Genomic DNA, 21,236 nt, shown 5'->3' on the forward strand with positions numbered 1-21,236 from the left:
CCAATTCCATTAGTTCATACCTGAACGAGGAAGCATTTGCAAGACATTTCCTAGCTCTCTAAAATCCTCGCTGAAAATATTAGATTTTATTCTTTATACAGTGATCCTTTTATCATTTCTCCTAATTCTGAAGCCTGTTGATTTTAAGAGAATCCTTAAAGAAAGCTGCAAATATTAGAAATTTTAATTTAAAGAATCATCTGAAAAGAGAAAGATGGCTAAATGTTTCAAGTTCTGATGAAAGAAATATTAACCTGTCTTTCTGTTCAGGATATAAATAAATCCATTGTGCATTTCTAATATTTGAACATGTATCTCTAACACAGCAGTAGCAACAGAGAATGAACTTGCTTTTCAAACCAATGCTGCAGTCAGGATGTGGGGACTGACCTGATATGAGTGTGACTCCAAATCCCTTTTTAATTATTATTAATTTTTGAAATGTGAGTTTCATTGGCAAGATTGGGATTTGTTGCCATTGGAAAGGTGGTGGTGGTGGTAGATCATAGCCTCCTTACAGTGCAGAAGGAGGCCATTCAGCCCATCAAGTGTGCACCGATCACAATCTCACCCAGGCCCTATCCCCATAACCTCATGCATTCAATGACCATCAATCAGCAATTTAGTATGGCCAGTCCAACTAACCTGCACATCGTCAGACACTAAGGGACAATTTAGTATGGCCAGTCCAACTAACCTGCACATCTTCAGACACTAAGGGACAATTTAGTATGGCCAGTCCAACTAACCTGCACATCGTCAGACACTAAGGGACAATTTAGTATGGCCAGTCCAACTAACCTGCACATCTTCAGACACCAAGGGACAATTTAGTATGGCCAGTCCAACTAACCTGCACATCTTCAGACACTAAGGGACAATTTAGTATGGCCAGTTCAACTAACCTGCACATCTTCGGACTGAGAGGAAACCCATGCAGACATGGAGAGAATGTGCAAGCTCCATACAGTGACTCAAGCCAGGAATTGAACCTGGGTCCCTGGTGCTATGAGGCAGCTTTGCTAACTGCTGTACCACCCTAGATCAGCTTGAACTGTTTCAATCTATGTAGTGAAGATGCTTCTACTGTACTGTTGGTAGTTTAGTTCAGCAGATTACTACAGCCAGGTGGCTTTCCTGGTTTAAAAGTCAGCCACAGCCATGTGGGACTGTAGCCACATCAGGCCTGACCAGGGCAAGTTCCTTCTCTAATGAAATAATAAAAGTCTGGAATTAGAAGATTAATAACGATCATGAAACCATTGTCGGGGAAAAAAAACACTTGGTTCACTAACGTCCTTTCTTAGGGAAGGAAATCTGTCATCTTTTACCTGGTCTGGCCTACATGTGACTCCAGAGCCACACAGCAATGTGGTTGAATTTTAAATGCCCTCAGGGATGGGCAACAAATGCTGGCCCAGTCAGCGATGCTCACATCTGGTGAATGAATAAAAGGAATAATTGAACTGCTAGATATATCCCACAGCTTCATGGTCACATTTACTGATACGAGCTTTTGATATAAGCTGAGTTCAAATTTGCAAAATGATCAATGGGACACAATTGACAAGCCGCACCCTAGAACCAGAGGGATTATACATTGACAAAGCCATGTTTCAATCAACATCTTGTTTACTTAGAGCATGTGATGAGAATTTGCTTTTGAGTTGCAGATTGCTTTTGTTCAAATAGTTCTATTTAAATGCCAGTAAAAGTTGGCACAATTATTCTCTGCCTGGAAACTAAAATCTGTTTTGACCTTTTGCAGCATCTGTTCGGGTCATTACGGTCAAGAGAAATGACGTTTAAAGTTCTGAAGAGCATCTGTGCCCATCTAGAGGTAGCTTTTCAAGCATTGCTGATCTGTTGTGTGGTAAATAAAATCAGTTTTGCTGCAGAAACTTGGGCCTGAATTTTGTGCCTGTTGGGCGTGCGTGCATTCAACAGGCGCAGAACAAGCTTCTGGCTGCTGCCATTGGCTCCAGACACATGATTTCACACACATCTGACCAATCAATGGGCCAATCCAAATAAAAGTTTTAAGTGTATTTATTAGTGTCGCAAATAGGCTGACATTAACACTGCAATGAAGCTACAGTGAAAATCCCCTTGTCGCCGCACTCGGGCCCCTGTTCGGATACACCGAGGGAGAATTTAGCATGGCCAACGCGCCTAACCAGCACGTCTTTCTCTACTGTGAAAGGAAACCCATGCAGACACGGGGAGGAAGTGCAGACTCTGCACAGATAGTGACCCAAGCTAGGAATTGAACCAGGGCCCCTAGTTCTGTGAGGCAGCAGTGCTAACTACTATGCCACCGTAAAATCAGACGGTGCAGGTTGGTGTTTCTAATGCAGAGGGGATAGCTGCTGCAGAGCTGTCTTGGGGAACCGCTGACCTAATTAAAATAATATAAAAATTGCAATGGAAAAACTGTGCAAGGATGTAGGTGGTATTGTAGACAATGCGGAAGATTATCACATTGCAGCAGGGTCTTGATCAACTGGGGAGTGGGCCAAGAAATAGCAAATGGAGCTCAATACAGATAAATGTGAGGTGTTACATTTTGGAAAGTCAAATCAAGTTAGGACTTTCACGGTGAATGGTAGGACCTTGGGGAATATTGTGGAACAAAAGAACCTTGGGAGATCAGGTGTAGGGTTCTCTAAAGGTGGAGTCACAGGTAGATGGGGCAGTGAAGAAGATTTTTGGCATGCTGGCCTTCATTAGTCAGAGCATTGAGTATAGACGTCGGGAAGTTATGTTGCAATTGTACAGTTCATGAGGCCACATCTGGAGTATTGTGTTCAGTTTTGGTCACCTTGCTGTAGGGAAGATGTTATTAAACTGAAGAGTGTGTAGAAAAGATTTACAAAGATGTTGCCAGGATGCAAGGGACCAATATAGAGAAAGATTGGACAGGCTAGGACTTTTTTTCTTTGGAGTGTACGAGACTGAGGGGTGGTCTTAGAGGTGTATAAAATCGTGAGGCATGGATAGGGTTGAGGAATCGAGAACTAGAGGGGAAAAAATTAATGGGAACCTGAGGAGCAACTTATTTACGCAGAGTGTGGTATGTATGTGTAATGAGCTGCCAGAGAAAGTGGTCGCGGGAGGTACACAGACAGCATTTAAAAGGTATTTGGACAGATACGTGGATAGGAAAGGTTTCGAGGGATATGGTCTAAACACAGGCAAATGGGGTTAGCTTAGATGGGCATTTTGGTCGGCATGGACCAGTTTGGGCTGAAGGGCCTATCTCTGTGCCGTAGATTTTGAGGGTCTTGGTAGCACATTCAAACACAAACCTCAGTCTCCGGACACGAAATTTTATTTCAGCTCTGACATTTCATCCCACTCCCGGATCGAGGTCGAAGCTAAAACATAACAGCCACCTGGTCAATCTGCCAACTGTAAGTATAGACAGCCCTGTAAAGTTGTTTCAGTTTGGCCTCTTAATGGCTAAAGTATGTGCTGGATTGTCAGCGGAGCTGGGGGGATTTCTGACTCCTTCACTTGCCTGTCCACTGAAATAATGCACGAGTATTCATTTGTCTTGGGACATGCACCTGACCTGTTTTGGCGAATGTAAGATTCTGACCTGGCCGTGTACTCCATGCATATGTTTAACCTGCGCCTTTTCTGTCAAGAGATTATGAAGAGAGATAAATTATTGAATTGCTGTGGTGTTTTATAAATCTCTGATAACAAATGTGTTTTCCAGAATGGAAGTCCAACTAACAGTCCCCGGGTTTCAATAGTTGATACCAGCTTTAGTACAGATTCCAAAAACTCCCAGGTAAGAAAATTAACTGCAGCTACTTATTGTTTTCCATAATGCCAGCTTTAACTGCTATTGGGAACTTGGTTAGTTGCTTCATTTTGCTATTTTATGCTGTTATGTAATATTTGACGGTCGAATCCCTACAGTGCAGAAGGAGGCTATTGGGCTTATTGAGTCCAAACTTCAAAGAGCATCTTACCCAGTTCCCCATCCCCATAACCCCCACACATTTACTGTAGGCAATCCACCCAACCTGTACATCTTTTTGGAGTGTGGGAGGAAACCCACGGAGAACATGCAAACTCCACACAGACAGTGACCCAGGGCTGGAACTGTACCCAGGTCCATGGCACTGAGGCAGTAGTGCTGATCACTGTGCCACTGTATTGCGCCATTAAGTTTTAGACAAAACCAGATTCCATAAAGAATTCCAAAATGAATAATAATGATTAGAGATACACTCCCTGTGTCCAAAGAGGTGCAGATTGGCCATGCTAAATTGTCCCTTAGTGTCAGGGAGATTAGAAGGGTAAATATGTGGGGTTATGGGAATAGGGCCTGCATGGGATTGCTATTGGTGGAGACTCAACAGACTGAGTGGCCTCCTTCTGCACTATAAGGATCCTACTGTTGGACTATTGCATACCTTGTCAGTGAATGGTTACCTACCTCTCTGTTTCCTTTCAACCTCCAGGAGCTGACTCTGTCCAGTTTTGAACAAAATAGCCAAGACCTGGACGCTACCGATTGCTTTGACGCTTCCCTAGAACCAATACCAGGTACAGGTTAGCAACATTCAAATGGATTTATAACAAAGGGACCAGATAATTCTTTATTTTAACAAGGATAAAGTCTTGGCAAAGCATTGCTTGATCAGAAGTTGATAGCTGTACTCAGAGAGCTTCCTTGTGATGCAATGTTTTCGTGTGATTGCATTTGACCTGTGTATTATATATCTTCCTTCAGTATGGGCTGGGCTGCAGACACTTTTATGCAATGTTAGAACAACAAAACATGTTCATGTCTTAACTTCTTTTTCATGCTCCTCCTCCTATCAATGCTATCCAAGTGTGCAGTTGTCGTCATTTAGCCAAGCTTCTATTCCAGACTAGTAGGAGGGAGTGCTGGAATTCATGACCATCTGACCAGAAGTCCTGTTTTTCTATTGTTTGAGCTAACCAGCTTTTAGTTCAAAGAACCCTGAGCTTCACACTTCACTGCTGCGTGAAATGTAGAGGACACCAGTATGGGAACAAGAAGGATGATTTGAACTACTTCTAAACATGGTTTGTTCATGTGTTTTACCTGCATTGGACATTTGATTCTTATGAATTAATTGTACCTACAGGGACCTTTGTCTAATACCTGGGTACAAACAACACTAGGCACTATAGTCAACTTGGGTATAAACAACACTAGGCACTGAGTACTCAAACTTCCAAGCTTTAATTGCTTGCTAGAAGGAGAACACCCATTCAGTGCAATGCACTGCAAGATGTTCTCCCGGTCCACACGGGCAATGTAGCAGTTATAGTTCACGGTATCTTGCTCTTTAGAATTTTGTTATTAAAAGGGCCTTATTTTCATCGTGTGGCCAAGGCTGGGAACACAGTGTTTATGAAACTGACGCAAGGTTTAGATTAGTCATTTATCCTGAATACGCGAGTGCTGGCCTCACTGAAGGCCTTGTTTGAAAATAAGCGTTTTTCCATTTTCATCTTGTTGTTATGGTTTAATTTTCATGCCTTGCCTACTGTGAATCCAAATTAAAGATATGATTTCAGTCATTTCTTTTTTTCCATTTATTTTACCAGCGACATGACAATTGTTTCATGAAATGTATTTAGTGTTCCTGGTTGGAGCACCTATTTGTTACATGGGCTGTTAGTGTGTTTATTGGCTCAAACTTTATTGTAGGGGTGCAGGAATTTACTTACGACTTTCATAATCTAAAGATTACACTATTCGATCTGAGTTTGCTATAAACTAGTGTATAATTTGGTCTCTGCTTATTGTTCAGCTGTTTGGGCCTTGTGCCCAAACTCCCTCCCTATCTGCACTTTGCTGTTTCCTCATTTAAGATGCTTCTTCAACCCTACAGATTAGAAATTGGGCTTGTTAGCGCCTGCTTTTTTTTTTGGGTGCTACAAGCACTTTTACAAACTCTTAAAAAGCTGCCCATGGTCTGATCAGATGCCAATAGTGATGAGGGCATTTGTCACACTTGGTTTTGTAAGTGTGTAAATCAGGTGGACCCTGCCATCAGTCAGTGTGCAATGCTGACTTGGTGCGAGCAGTGCCTCTTGTCAGCCTATGTCTTGCAGAGCTGAACACATGTTCAGAAGCAGGAAGGAGCTGCCCCCATCAGCACTTCACATGACCATTGACCCTTCCACACTGACTGCTACCATTCTGCCAAGTGTTTGATACTTTCTGTAGTTGTTTCAAATTGGCAGATTGTTGAAGGACTTTTATGATCTTTAAGGCTTTTGCACAAATCAGCTGCCCCCTTGGTGATGGTGGCACCAGCAGATGTTGCTCTCGATTGCGAGAAAGCAGAGGTCATACAGAGCAGAACCAACTTCTACAACAAGCAGCCCATTAATCCCTTCATATCAGTTTGCCCACTGCCTTCTGGTTAGCTCCTCCTTCCATTGTGTGCTACCCTGTCTTTCAAGAGAAAAGAGGGTATGTTAGTAAATATTGTGCAGTTGTGTGGCAGTTATGGTTGGATAGTTGGCAATGTATACAAGCTGCAAGGTATGTGTGTGAAGCTTCTATTAATGGGTGTGTGAGGGTGAAGTGAAACGGGTGAATGTTATCTATGAATCCAGTTTAGTGACTGTTGAGAGGTGATTGGGTGTGTAGTGAGTTGAGCAATGTCCTGAAGCTCGGGGTAGAGGTGGTAGGATGTGCTATTTGAAGATGGACCCACCCCTGACCTTTTTGGTCATTGAGCTGCTTGTGACACTGCGTCTATGACTTTGGTTTGACTGCAACCATCCACCTCCATGGCTACGGATCTCACTACCTTCTAAATGAGGATGACTTGGGCAATGACTGAAAATTCTTTTGAGCCACTTTTCTCTGGTGCTGGGCCACTTTTCAATGTCTCCCGGGTCAGATTTGCATCCTGCATGACTGGTACCCTGCTCCACCTATTTGAGTTGTGCAGGCCAGCCTTAAATGGTGCTAACCTCTGACTGTATTGGCCTCCTGCAGATGTGAATCAACAATTTGGATAACATTAACTGGATATAGCAATCATCCAAATCAACGGAGTGTTGGATGACTGAATCGCAGTGAAAGTTATCTTAACAGACCTTGCCTATTTGTAATATCCCGGATGAGCCCACATTTGGTTGGCACAGTGGTTAGCACTGCTGCCTCACAGTGCCAGGGTCCCAGGTTCAATTCCAGCCTCGTGTCACTGTCTGTGTGGAGTTTGCTCTCTCTCTCTTTCTCTCTCTCATATATATGTGTGTGTATATGTATATATGGTTTCCTCCGGGTGCTCGTTTCCTTCCACAATCCAAATATGTGTGGGTTAGGTTGATTGGCCATACTTAATTGACTCTGGTGTCGGGGGGGGGGTAGCAGGGTAAATGCGTGGGGTTGTGGGAATAGGGCCTGAGTGGGATTGTGGTTGGTACAGTCTCGATAGGCTGAATGGCCTCCCCTTACTGTAGGGAAACTATGATTCTGATATCTTCAAGTGGTCTAGTGTCTAATTTTGTTTGATAATTGCTTCTGTGAAACTCTGGACTGTTTTACTGAAGTAAAGTTACTATATATAAAGACAATCTGTTGATGCAAAGGGTTATCATGAACTCTTGTGCCAATTTCTGCAGCCCGTTACATCCCTCAGTGAGTTTCCTGATGAGGCTCCCTGAGGTGTGAAGTCCTAAAGGGGAGGACCACCAAATGGCTGCCAATCAGCTCGGGATGTGTCGGGAGAGCTCTCTGTCCAGCCTCTGATACCAGGCCATCTATACCAGCAAAAAGAGAATAGCTACACTTCTCTTTGTCGGGTGATTTAGTGCATTCCAGGGTCCAAATCCAGATTTGATGTGGCAACAGGGATATAGTGCATGAGCTCTGACTAACCGGCTAAATTTTCCATGTTATGTCCCCGTGAAAGCATTGGCAAGAGCGATTTATCAATCAGCAAAGCATGATTAGCTGCACCCACCCAGATTCCAACCATATTTGCATGCGTTATGATAGTGGGCTGGCTGTATTACTGGCAGGGAAGTGTCTTCAGTGTCTGTAGCAGTAGTTACTGCAAATCTCACAGCTATGCATGTGAGAATTCCTGCTCTTAACATATATTCCATGACCTGACATCCCCACCAAGTGAAATTGGATGGACAGCAACAGTTAGCTGTGCCCTTAATGCCGCTGTCAGAATTTAAAAAAAATGCTCTCAGAATATTTGCACTATCTCCCATATTGCTGCTTTCCTCTGTCTCCATGTCTCCATCCCTTTTTAGTGTCATTTATTACAAATTTCCTCTCCCACATGCCAATGTGCTCTTTACACTTGATCTGCTCTGCACCTGGATCTGGAAATAGTGATGCAAATGAACTGACCTGGGAAGAACACATTACCACAGGTGCAGAGTTAGCACCAGCTCTTAACCATTAGAGAGAGCTTGCATCCAACCAGGGACAACCTGCCCTCTACTGTTTTGACCCTAATGAGGTCCGTGCCTGATATGTTTTGGGAATTTATCATGTGAGATCCTGTGGACCTAACATTCCAAAGCTGTTCACCATGTCACTATGTGGACAGCATACTATTGGAGTTGTTGTCATTCCCAAATCATTAGAAAATATTGCAGATGCTGAGGGATAAATTCTTGTCTTCACCTATACTCTGGATTGAAAATGGTGGACAATCTACCAGATTATCCTGTCTTCTACCATGAAGATAAAATTATTTATATCTTTATATTTTATATTTATATATTATTTATATTATGCATTTTATATCTGCTTTTCTTTCTAAATTTCATTTAATACCAGAGACTTGAAGGGAAAAGATAACAAACTGAGGATAAGAACGAATGTGCCCTTTATGCTCCCCAAAGGGTGTTTGTCGAACATGTCAGTTCCGTTTCATATCAAGTCCTTTAATTTATAATTTATTGCTTGGATGATTCTTCCGATGTAAAACACTCAAGGATAAAGCCTCTTATGGTAGGCCCTGGAATTGTGTGTGTCACACTTGTACTTTCTCACACAATGGGTGAGATTCTCCAGACTATGTTTCCTGTCAGTGGGAGTTGGCTCGTTGTTTGCTAGCAGCAGGATTTTCCAGTCCTGCTATGGTCAAGTTGGGGTGCACGCTGCCAGCAGGATAGGAGAATCCCGCCAACATGAATGAATGGAGAATTCCAGCTATTATTTTTACTTCAACTAGGTAAAGCATTGTCTCTGTGAAAAAGCTTGGGCATTCTCTGGTGATCACGATGGACACCAGGATGGCACACTCCAACCAGTCGACACTTGTTCTCTGCCTAGTCACTGTACAGCTCCTTCTCTTGTGAATACGAACTTTTTTCCACCTTGCTGTACTCAATTTTGAGATTCTTATCTGTAGCACACTTGAATTCTGATGAAGGGCCGTGCTTGAAAGTTCCATTTTTTTTAACCAATGTTGCCTGAGTTGCTGAGTGTTTCTTTATCTTTCAGTTATCTGGCTTATCTAGTTTAATCATAAAATTCCTTTCTTGTGTCAGCACTGCCTGACTAGCAGTCTTTCCGTTATGTCCCTCCGCAGACGCTGCTGACGCAACTCAAAATGGGATTTCTCTTTGTAAAGAGAACAAAGAACAGGAAGGGCAATCTGAAGAGGAAACTTCATGTTACGTTGGTAAGGATCACATACCACACACCTGGCAGACTGGTAGCAAAATGACACTCATACATTCAAATCAAAGTGAATTCTCTTGTGTCAAATGCTTGGCAGCAACAGGTCACCTACCCACTCTTCACTACTAGCTTTCCAACAGTGCACACATCACTGAGAAGAAGAAAATAATGAAATACAGTAACTGAGTTAATTAGCTAATCTTTCACAGATAATAGAGGGAAATAACTGAGGCGAACCTTCTGTCCAACTTAACACAAGGATGCTTGAATTGCAAAGTCAATTAATCTCCACCTTTAGTGGGACACTGATCCAAACAACTACCGCCCCCCTCAACTCCAAAAAAGGAATCAGATATAGTATCGAAAATTTGGACTAATGACTCATTTTAAAGAAATAAAAATAACTCTCATGGTCCATACTTTGTCATTTAAATTTTTTTTATTCATTGCTGCTAAGGTTAGCATTTAATCCCCATTTCTAATTGCCCTTTAAACCAAATTTCAGAGTTAACCACATTGCTGTGGATCTAGAGTCACATGTAGGCCACACCAGTTAAGGACGGCAGATTTCCTTCCCTAAAGGACACTCGTGAACCAGATGGGTTTTTCTGACAATGGTTTCATGCTCCTCAGTAGATTCCTAATTCCAGATATTTTTCATTGAATTCAAATCCCACCATCTGTCGTGGCAGGGTTCAAACCAGGGTGCCCAGAACATTAGCTGAGTTGTTTTGGATTAATAGTCTAATGATAATATCACTAGGGCTTTTACAACTGACAATTTTCATGGTCATCATTAGATTTCTAATTCCAGATTGTTATTGAATTCAAATTTCACTATCCACCGTGGTGGGATTTGAACCCAGGTCCCCAGAGTATCACCCTGGGTCTCTGGATTGCGAGTCCAGTGACAATACTACTGTGCCATTGCCTCCTCTAAGCTAGGGGGCACCATACATTGACCTGCAATGACGGATAACTGATTAAAGGACATAACATCAAGTCTCGACTTCCCCACATGGCAGACAACTAGAACAGGGAGAAAAGGTTATTTTTACACAAAGATGGAGGAGGAAAAACCAGGAAAGCAAGTTCAGCTAAGCGCACTTTCACTCCTCCTCCTGTGAGTGGTTGTGAAGCACATTGCTCCCCCTAGGGAAGGAAATGGTCAAATACCGGCTAACAAGAGGTTGGATTGCATCTTCAATTTGCATCAAAAGGAAACGTGGAAAAACATCGATGATTTTCTGAGTTTGAATAATAACCCTTGCAAGAGTCTCAGGACTCCCCTAATGCCAAATCGTCTCCCATCATTAAAAAGCATAAAACTCAACAGAATAAACTCCCACGTTCATGCCCTGTTTGGGTATCTTTTTGAAATCTCGTGTTCACATGAGGGGTAAGCAAACTAGTTAGAGTCATAGAGGTTTGTAGCATGGAAACGAGCCCTTCGGCCCAACTTGTCCATGTTGACTTTTTTTAACCATTAACGTTGTCCCTGATTTGGATCTCCCTTAATCTGGCGCACATATAATTCCCTAAATTTGCACCTGCTTTATTGTGGAGTTCCACTGGAGGTAGACAAAGCGTTGACGATCGATGGAAGACTTGAATAAGGCACTCACTGAGTGTTAAAATGGGCGGTGCAGGCTTGTAGGGCCAAAGGGTCTGTTTCCTGTGCTGTGCTGTTCTTTGATCTTTAAGTTAGTCCCACTTGTACCCACCTCTACTACTACTACTGCTTCTGGCAGCTTGTTCCAGACACACTCCACCCTCTGTGAAAAGTATGCCCCTCTGGTCCCTTTTTGTATCTCTCCCCTCTCACCTTAAACGTATGGTTTTAGACTCCCTACCTTTGGGAAAGGATGTCGACTATCTAGCTCATCCATGTCCCTCATTATTTTATTATTATATGATCACCCCTAAGCCTCTTACACTCCGGGGGGTTGGGGGGGGGGGGGGGGGGAGATAAAGGTCCTAGTTTATCCAGCCTCTCCTTGTAACTCAAACCATCAAGTCCCGGTAGCATCCTAGTAAATCTCTAAGTAAGGTGTGAATTCTTACAGGACTCCAAAGCAAGGCTGTGACTCTTTGATGTATGAAGGCAACCGTTACAGCGTTAAATCTCGTCCTCTAGAAGGAAGAACAGATGTAGATACAATATTTTGTCAATGAGCTATTGATAAATGTGGAAGAATTGCAGTCTAGATTTTGAATGACTTTTAAACTGTTTCTTGCTTTTCCGCATCAGGAGAATTAAACTGGCTGTAAATTTTCAGGGGGGTGTTGCTATTTTCAAACCACAAACAAGGCTGCTTGAAGGGAGATTTTCCCCTCTAGGAATAGTGACTTTGGGAAGTTGATTATTTTTATGTGCTCTTGTTGCCTGTTACCTCCACGTTTTTATATTTGTTTTTTTTTCAAACAGCAGGTGACTCTTGGCTCCAGAAAGTAACAAAAAGGGTGAAATCATTTGTTGTATTTCACGAATCAGCCACCTTTAACACGCTCATCATCATCTATGTCCTGCTGTGAGTGTTGCACGTCTCGGAAAACGCAACCATTTAATAGAAACAGAAAATGCTGGATAAATTCAGCAGGTCTGGCAGCATCTGTGGAGAGACCGTTTACATTTTTTTCTGCAGAATGGTCATTTAGACTGGCAACATTGGCTCTATTCTCTCTCCACAGGTGCTGCTGAGTTTATCCAGCATTTTTCCAGCATCTGCAACGCTTTGCTTTTATTTGAGAACCGTCTTTAATAGCCTCGGTGAACCTACAACTTTGCTGTCTTTGAGGAAAGAATACTTGTAGGGTAACGTTACAAAGATGAGCCGGCGGAGTGGCACAGTGGTTAGCTCTGCTGCCTCACACCACCAGCGACCCGGAATCAATTCCAGCCTGGGTGACTGTGTGCATGTTCTCTCCGTGTCTGCGTGGGTTTCCTCCCACACTCCAAAGATGTGCGGGTTTGGTGGATTAACCATGGGGTTATGGCTAATCCACCAAATCTATGGGGTTATGGGGACAGGGTGGGGGAGAGGGCCTGGGTAGGATGCTCTGTCAGAGACTTGGTTTTATAACTGGTAAGACTAAGCTGTATTCATAAAAATAAGGTAAATTTTACCAATATTATAGAACATACTGCACAAACATGTTCAGCGTTTTTGTTGTGGGATGACACAAAGTAGGATTAATGATTTGTGATGGGTTCACTACAAATTATTTCAGTATAGCTACAAGCTGTTCAGTACATCTGTAAGCTGTCAGGAAGGCATCTGTCCAGTTTTAACGTCTGTCCTCTTCATCTATTTGTTTTTCAATTGTAGAGTTCTGCTGTTGTTGATTTCTTCTGGTTACATTGGCTTGAGAATTGTGGCTCTAGAGGAGCAGTTGATGTCCATGGGGGCCTGGCCAGAACTCCACACGCACAACCAGTAAGTGGTCAGATAAAACTGAAGGAAACGCTCTGTGCCGTCTTGCCTGCAGCACGCAGTATTTGTGCATCCGAAACAGTCCAGACTCAATGCCACACAGCAGAGAACCTGCAGATTCAGTAAAAGCAACAACAATCCCCTTCACATCTAATCATTTGCAATCTCTTTGTAATAATGCAGTGAGTGGGCCAGTCCCATTTTGCTTAACAACAGATATCAAGCTCTTTAATTTTATTTATTTTTTATTTATTCATTCATATGACATGGGCATCACTGGCTGGCCAGCATTTATTGCACATCTCTAGTTGCCCGTGGAGAGGGCAGTTGAGTCAACCTCATTGCTGTGGTTCTGGAGTCGCATGTATGCCAGACTGGGTAAGGGTGGCAGATTTCCTTCCCTAAAGGAAATCAGTGAACCAGATGGGTCTTTCCGACAATGGTTTCACGGTCATCAGTGGATTCTTGATTCCAGATTTTTTTTTAAAGTCAAATTCAAATTCCACCAAATACCACCGTGGGATTTGAACCCGGGTCCTCAGAACATTAGCTGAGTTTCTGGATTAATAGTCTAGCAGTAATACCACTAGGCCATCACCTTCCCTTATTGTATGCATAGAAATGTACATCTTGCTGAAATGAGACATGTTGGTGAAGCTTTATTTTGTGTTCATCAGGACAAGAATGATCACAGCAGATTAGGCTTCAGGAGAAAAGGGTGCTGATTAATTGGCAGAGATGTTGACATGGAGAAAGCAACTATAGGCTCATCAAATTCCTTGGTGATTCAAAAGAGGCATAAGGCTTGAACATGTCCTTTTGTTTACAGGGAATGGGCCACTGTGTAGGAATTCGTCACTTCTCACAAGCGTAAATGATCCACGTTACAAGCTCGACTGATTATCTTAAATGGCTCATTAGTGTAGCTGTTGGCACATTCCAGATTGGTATATACCAATGAGGAAATGTCGTTATTTAATTTTAGCCCTGTGGAGAATTTGTTATTGGGACCTTCTTTCATTCGTCATTACCCTGTGGCAGCTTGCCAGACGGGAGTTCTGTTAGGAATTTTATTTAATCTACATCCAACCAGTTTATTTGATAGTAATCCCACAAGATTAGTAATCCCAGAAGATTCCACACACGTGACGCAGGGGCACCATTTCCAAAAGCTTGTGCGATTACTATCAAATAAACTGGTTGGACTTTAAGCTAGTGTTGTGAGACTTCTTACTGTGCTTGCCAGAAATGTCCATGTCCCATGAATTAATTTAGTGCCTGCGTACTTCAGACTTTGTCACCAACATGTGATGAATTTTTACTATTTACGTACAGAGTTTAAAAATAGGCCCTGTTGCATGACAACTACGCAAAGTAAATTCAGGAGGTTGATGACTGATCTGTGTGCCGCTGGTCTTGACGCAATGCAAAAGCAGGAGGTGGCATTTTGAGCTTTTATTTAAATTCACACCCACTGTGCAAATCATTTTCTTTCGTTTCCAAACCACTGGGCATTTCCTTTAAGTACCTCCATCAGGCTGAAATCAATCACAGTTTAGAAAACATAATTGATATCAGTTTGCAGGAATGACTTTTATTCCATTATGAAGTGATCTTGGCTGTCTAATCTGTGCAGTTGAAAGTAGAATGAAGTGAGGGGGGAGAAGAATGATTTGCTGCACTAACTGAAAACAAACATCAGTAGTAAAGATATCAAAAAACAGCACAGAAACAGGCCCTTTGGCCCTCCAAGCCCATGCCAATCATAATGCCCTAACTAAATTAAAAAGAACCTTCTGCCCTTACTTGGTATCCCTGTATTCCCTCCCTATTCATGTACCCATCCAGGTGCCTCCTTAAATGTTGCTAATGTGCCTGCTTCCACCATCTCCTCTGACAGTGCATTCCGCTCCCTGTGTGGAAAAACCTCTCCCGCCCACAGAATCTCTACAGTGCAGAAGGAGGCCATTCAGCCCATCGAGTCTGCACCGATCACAATCCCACTCCCTTAAACTTTCCCCCTCTCACCTTGAACCTGTGCTCCCTTGTAATTGACACTTCCACCCTTGGATAAAGCCTCTGACTATCCACCCTATCTGTCTATTACCTCTCATAATTTGTAGACCTTTATCAGGTCTCCCTACAGTCTCCATCTTTCCAATGAAAATAATGCTAGTTTATTTGCCCTCAGGAGCAGGCAACATCCTGGTAAACCTTCTTTGCACTCTCTCTCCAAAACTTCCATGCCCTTCAGGTAGTGTGGTGACCAAAACTGCACTCAATACTGCAAATGTGGCCTAACCAGACACTTGTTTACCTTTCCTCCTGCACTCCCACACAAGAGAGCCTCTATACTGTATGGAGACAGTCGTGAATCAGGAATATGTCACTCACAAAAAGCCAACTTTTTTGGGAGTTTCAGGTGGTTTGTTTCTTCAGTTAGCATTGGTGTATTAATCTTTTGAGGCAATGGATCCCATATACAGTTATTGTGCTTAGCAAAGGGTTTAGGGTGTTCTGTATCAGATGCCATATTTACTGGTCACAATCATGTATCTTTTTGTGTTTCATGTAGATACAGAAAAACATGAAACTGGGATGGTAACTGTGAACGGCACCTTCCATGTGTTAAAGGACTCCGGTGGGCTTTGATGACGCTGCGACGATGATATCCCCTCCCCCAATTCACAACAAGTGTTTTGTGACTATTGGGCATCATGGAACAATCTGTCTTTTTTTTAATGGTGATTGTCGAAGGAATCCTATTCTAAGCTTGCACACGTTTGTATTCCGTAGCAAACTGGATGTGTTGGAGGTGACCTCCTGGTTTTGTTTGTTTTTGAAAAAAAGTAGGGGAGGAAATTTTCTATTGTGGCAAATCCTACTCATCAATCCAAGCAAGATACATCAGGTTTGATGTGTCAGCCTGTTTGACAGGCTTTGCACTGGAATGCAGCATGTTTTGTTGCTGCTAAGTGTAAAACGATCTACTGAGAACTAGCAAGCACCGAAGGAAACCTTAAACCTTTCCAGAGGAAGTTCCGAATCATAACCTTGAGAGTTTGATACTGTGAAAAATGTTTAGACTTGGGTATGTAATACCGAGAGAACAGACCATGCCTTGCATTATTGATCCAGTGCACTACAAGGCAGAAGATGCAATCAAAGTGACTTTTCATATTTAAGATTACATTTTTATAGAAGTGACTGTTTTTGCTGGTAGCTGGGACCTGTGTGGGATAATGAGCTGGCTCAGTTTGGTTCTTGATTTGATGTGGTATTCTAACCCACCACCTTGTATTTAAAAACAAGTGTACAGCTGTCATGACTGGAAGCAAAAGACAAAGGTGGAAACAAGAAGCTTGCTTTCTCCAACACTCCCATGAGTTAATGTGGAGTACCGTGTCTCTGAGTCAGTTCCAGGTTCCTCCCACAGTCCAAAGATGTGCAGGTTAGATTGATTGGCCATGCTCAATTTCTCCTTTAATATTAGGGATATTAGCAGGGTAAATGTGTAGGGTTATGGGGATGGGGTGTGGGTGGAATTGTTGGCGGTGCAGGCTTGATGGGCCAAATGGTCTCTTTCTGCACTGCCAGGATTCCATGATCAATTAGAAATTTAGGGCTGGATTTTATACCCCTCCATAGACATTGGTGAAGACTGGTGTGGGAGAGGGGTGTGGGGGGGCTGGTGGAAGTGCACTGGGCAAAAGGCTGCCCAGTGCATCCATTGTGGTCCTTCATATCACTCACACCAACGCTTTACCTTCAGTGGTGGAGAGGTTTGGGCTAAGCAGATAATCTGGCAGCTTTTACTGGGTGAGCTAGTGTCAAGCGAAACAGAGGCAGGACACTGTTTCAGTGTGCCCATCACACACCCCCTCTCCCACCCACCCTACAATTTCTCTAAGGTCACAATCCCTGTGCCGCCACCCCTTCTTTACTAGGGTTGCCCTGGGCTGGTATCCGGTGCTTGGCTTCAGTCCCTTGTCTTTTGGGTTCTGGCTGTAGTACCAGCAGTGGCCAGCGCTCGTACTTGGCGCAGCTGGAGCTCCAGCCCTGTTGGCCAATTGATTTGACTGGCAGCGTTATGAGGTTGGGCCACCTCCCCTGATGGCTGTGGAATTCCTGGGACAATTAAGGCAATTAAACTCCCTTGCCAAGAGTAAAACGACTGCAGGGCAGTTTGCTTTTTCAGGGCCAAACTCCTAACCAGCTATGCAAGCAGGGAACATGACTTCCCGGAAAATCCAGCCCATAATTACAAAAGAGAACTTGAGCTAAAGCATTTGAATGATTTGTTTCTTTGGATTAGAGCCTCTAACATTTGTTTTTCTTTATGGCACAATACACCTTAATCTCTGCTAAATTTAATTTGTTATTTACATTGCATGCTTTTCATTTGGACATCAACATTCTGAAGTATGTAGTAATACTACATTCCTATCATGAGATTTCCAAAACTGCAGATGCAGATTTTCCCCTGACCAATATCCACAATGTCATTAACCAGCTCTGGAGGGACATTTGCTTTATTCTGGCTTTTCCTGGTCAGAGCTGCTGGTGATTCACAACCAGGAATCTTTAAAATGGTGACCGCTTTGCAGGACACTCCATTTGTTCCATAATCCTGACCTCCTCCACCTTGCTGCTTGGCATTTTAATTCACCACATTTTATTCTGGTTTTTGTCCCCTTGCCTGCTGCAGTGTCCCAGCGAAGCTCATTGCAAACTCAGGAACAGCACCTCATCTTCTGGGCTCAATTTTGATTCCAGCCTTTTGCCATTTGCGGATCTGAATCTTGTTTTTCATTTTTGGACACAGCTGTTCGTCATTCTTTTTTAAGTTTGTTCATTAGTGTCACAAACAAGCTTGCAGTGACACTACAATGAAGTTACTGCGATAATCCCCTAACCCGCATATCTTTGGACTGTGGGAGGAAACCCACGCAGACACAGGGGGAATTTGCAAACTCCGCACAGACAGTCACCCAAGGCTGGAATTGAACCTGGGCCCCTGGCACTGAGAGGCAGCAGTGCTAATTACCATGCCACCATTACACAGTTCGTGTCTTTCTATGATAAATGATGCAAGAGCCAGTTTGTTGCAAAATGACATTAACTTTATTGGGAACACGCATAAAACTTTTTTATGAATCACAAGTCGGCTTACATTCACATTGCAATGGAGTTATTGTGAAAATCCCCTAGTCACCACACTCCGGCGGCGGCTGTCTGGGGACACTGAGGGAGAATTTAGCACATCTAATGCATCTAAATGGCATGTTTTTTGGACTGTGGGAGGAAATCAGGGCACCTGGGGGAAACCCACGCAGACACAGGGAGAATGTGCAATGACAGTGACCCAAGCTGAGAATCGAACATGGATCCATGGCACTGTGAGACAACAATGCCACTGTGCCACTCATTCTGCCATTGGCGCTCACTCTGGGCAAATGCTTTATGTTACTATTATCACTCTTTTGTCTTTTTCCATCGCATCTTTGCAACTTAATCTTGCTCGATCACAGACATATCCTTTTGTTCTTCCTACCCTTCCCAACCTTCAGTATGACCCTAAAGGAGCTCCATCAGCCGGGATTTTCTGCTCCCATTCACATTGTGGGGGGTGGGTGGGTTCTGTGATGGGAGCAGAAAATATCTGGAGAACGCCACGGGGGAAGTGAAAGTCTGTCGCCCAACCCAGGCAGAAAATTGCCATGTCATTCACAACAAAGATTGAAAAGATGCGAATAAATGGAAATTCGCTGCAGGTTCATCGTTGCCTGAAAGATAAAGATCAATTTACATTTAAATAGTGACTCATTTTCTATTTAAGTACTTTAGCAAAACGCAGCCCAGTTTACTGTGTAATTCAATATTTTATTATTTATTTTTATTTATCAAATAAAGTAAATGATTGAAAATTTTAAGATGTCAATCTGTTTTTGATTTATGGACTTAATACAATATGAAGAATGCAGTCGACCTTTCACTAAAGATACCTGATCTTTGCCATGTATGGCAGTTGTTTTGTATACTGAAATGTTTGCAATTGTGCAATCATTTCATCATTTTGTACTTTTTATGAATGTCTGTAATTTGTGAATTATGATTACTGAAGGATTTTATTTGTATCGCCATCACAATTCAACATTTGTCATCACAATGATTTTTCAGTGAACCAGTTATCTATCTATGTCTACCTATCTTTGATTAAAGATTCTCTGCATTCAAAGTTCTCACTCTAACAAAACAAAACAACTTGCGTGGTGTGTGGGGGCGTAGCACCGTGTCAAAGGATACTGTAGATTGTTTGCATTCCAATCCAAGTCATTTAAACCTCTCAACAATGTGATCGACACACACCCTTACTCCCAAGTGTCATTTAATCCTCCACCCACAGACCCAGAAGAGGCAGGAGAAATATGTCGACGGACGGCTTTTAGAAGTGCCTCAGCGTTATTTTCAGCAACAGGAAGAAAGGGTTACAATGAGCTGACATGTGGAAAATGTGTGACTATTTATGTACGTTCACCGCACGCTTCCTAAAAGCAGAGTGGATGCTACACCACCTCCCCCCCCTACTCAGTTTGCAAAAGGGCCTCACTGTGGCCTCGTTCCTTGCATTTATGCAGCTAGCAAATCCCTGCAGGCTGGTTATTGATGCTGTTTGTTTACATGCCAGAGGGAAAAGTGTGAAGAACCCAGGAGAAAGTGGGTTTCATATTCAGGAGAAACTGGCACCATTCCCATTATAAGCTTCTGGCCCTTAATCAGGACTATTGTTTTTGGGTGGAGCATAAGATATATTTCTGATCTAGGTTAGGTTGCATTTAGGCTATTGCGAGCAGTTCCGGTCACCACACTACCAGAAAGATGTGGGAGCTTTGGAGAGAGTGCAAAGAAGGTTCACCAGTATGTTGCTGGTTTCGAGTGCACTGACTATGAGGAGAGGTTGAATAAACTACACTGGAAAGACTTAGGCTGAGGGGAGATCTGATAGAAGGCTACAAAATTATGAGCAGCATAGACAGAATGGATAGTCAGAAGCTCTTTCCAAGGGTGGAAGTGTCAATTACAAGGGGGCACAGGTTCAAGGTGAGAGGGGGGAAATTTAAGGGAAATGTGCGGGGGGAGTTTTACACGCAGAGAGTGCTGGGTGCCTGGAATGTACTGCTGAAGGAGGTGGTGGAAGCAGACACATTAGCAACATTTAAGGGGCATCTGGATGGGAATATGCATACGAAGGGAATAGAGGGACATGGACTGAAAATGGAGTTTTGTTTTGTTTAGTTAGGGCATCATGATCGGCACAAGCTTGGAGGACTGGGTGTTGTACTGTACTTTTCTTTGTTCTTTGGAACATTGCTTTATTGTTTGGGAGAGACTTTTGGACAATCTTCTCCCTCTGAACCATTTCCACCAGCTATTTGTGATTCTCATTGTCCTGAATAACTCAGAAAAGCACAGACATTGAGCACTATCATCAAATGCTGCTTTGATTTAACCCAGTTTCAAACATGAAATGTTTCACAAACTCTTGTATTCTGAGTATTCCAATATCTCTCCTGTGTGTACTGTGAACATTTGAAAATCAAAGTGAAACTTGCCCCTGTTTGTTTTTAATGCTGATTTCTCAGTAAACAATCTGTATTTTGGTGCAATTGAAAAATAAGATGATTTTTGGGTTTAAGATGATACTCTTATTTAGATTTATAGGGAATGTGTGGCAATGATTGTATCAAACCTGCTCTTATTTACATTCCATTTCTGTGAAATTACTTTTGTAAACTAAAATATGAGTAAAACAATAAATTGTTACCTGATATTTTCCTTCCCTGTGTCTTTAAAATGTGTTTCTCTACAACAACATCCATGTGCAAAGTTATACAGAATTTCGGATCATGCTGGAATGGTAGCCTGTGTAACAATTGTGGACATTTTAGTCTCGAGATTTGAGGGGGACTGCGTCGTCAGCCGGCAGCCTAGAAATGTTGGGAAGGCAGAGAGCAGGGTTGCAGGGTTGTGTGTGGGGAGACTGCATCATGGAGATGGGGAGTGGAGTGATGGGGAGGATAAGGAGGGGGGCTTGGGGAAATGATTTTCAGGGTGGATTGGTTCGAACCCAAGGGACGGCC

General features: G+C 42.8%; 1 protein-coding gene across 3 annotated transcripts in view; it reads left to right on the forward strand.

Moving 5' to 3' along the window:
* The window catches only part of LOC145358724 (GRAM domain-containing protein 2B), a 37,547-nt gene extending 16,658 nt beyond the window's left edge, over window positions 1-20,889 (forward strand). For 2 of the 3 annotated variants that reach the window (XM_080212972.1, XM_080212974.1), the window contains exons 7-13: window positions 1,769-1,840; window positions 3,725-3,799; window positions 4,479-4,569; window positions 9,570-9,662; window positions 12,090-12,192; window positions 12,991-13,098; window positions 15,671-20,889. In XM_080212972.1, coding sequence (XP_080069098.1) covers window positions 1,769-1,840; window positions 3,725-3,799; window positions 4,479-4,569; window positions 9,570-9,662; window positions 12,090-12,192; window positions 12,991-13,098; window positions 15,671-15,686 — 558 coding nt within the window. In that variant the 3' untranslated portion in view covers window positions 15,687-20,889. The remainder of the gene's footprint in view (window positions 1-1,768; window positions 1,841-3,724; window positions 3,800-4,478; window positions 4,570-9,569; window positions 9,663-12,089; window positions 12,193-12,990; window positions 13,099-15,670) is intronic. The other variant, XM_080212973.1, reaches the window with a different exon arrangement.
* Window positions 20,890-21,236: the final 347 nt, after the last annotated feature.

This window comes from Carcharhinus amblyrhynchos, chromosome 26, assembly GCF_965287045.1.
Source record: "Carcharhinus amblyrhynchos chromosome 26, sCarAmb.v2.hapA, whole genome shotgun sequence".
Lineage (NCBI taxonomy): Eukaryota > Metazoa > Chordata > Chondrichthyes > Carcharhiniformes > Carcharhinidae > Carcharhinus > Carcharhinus amblyrhynchos.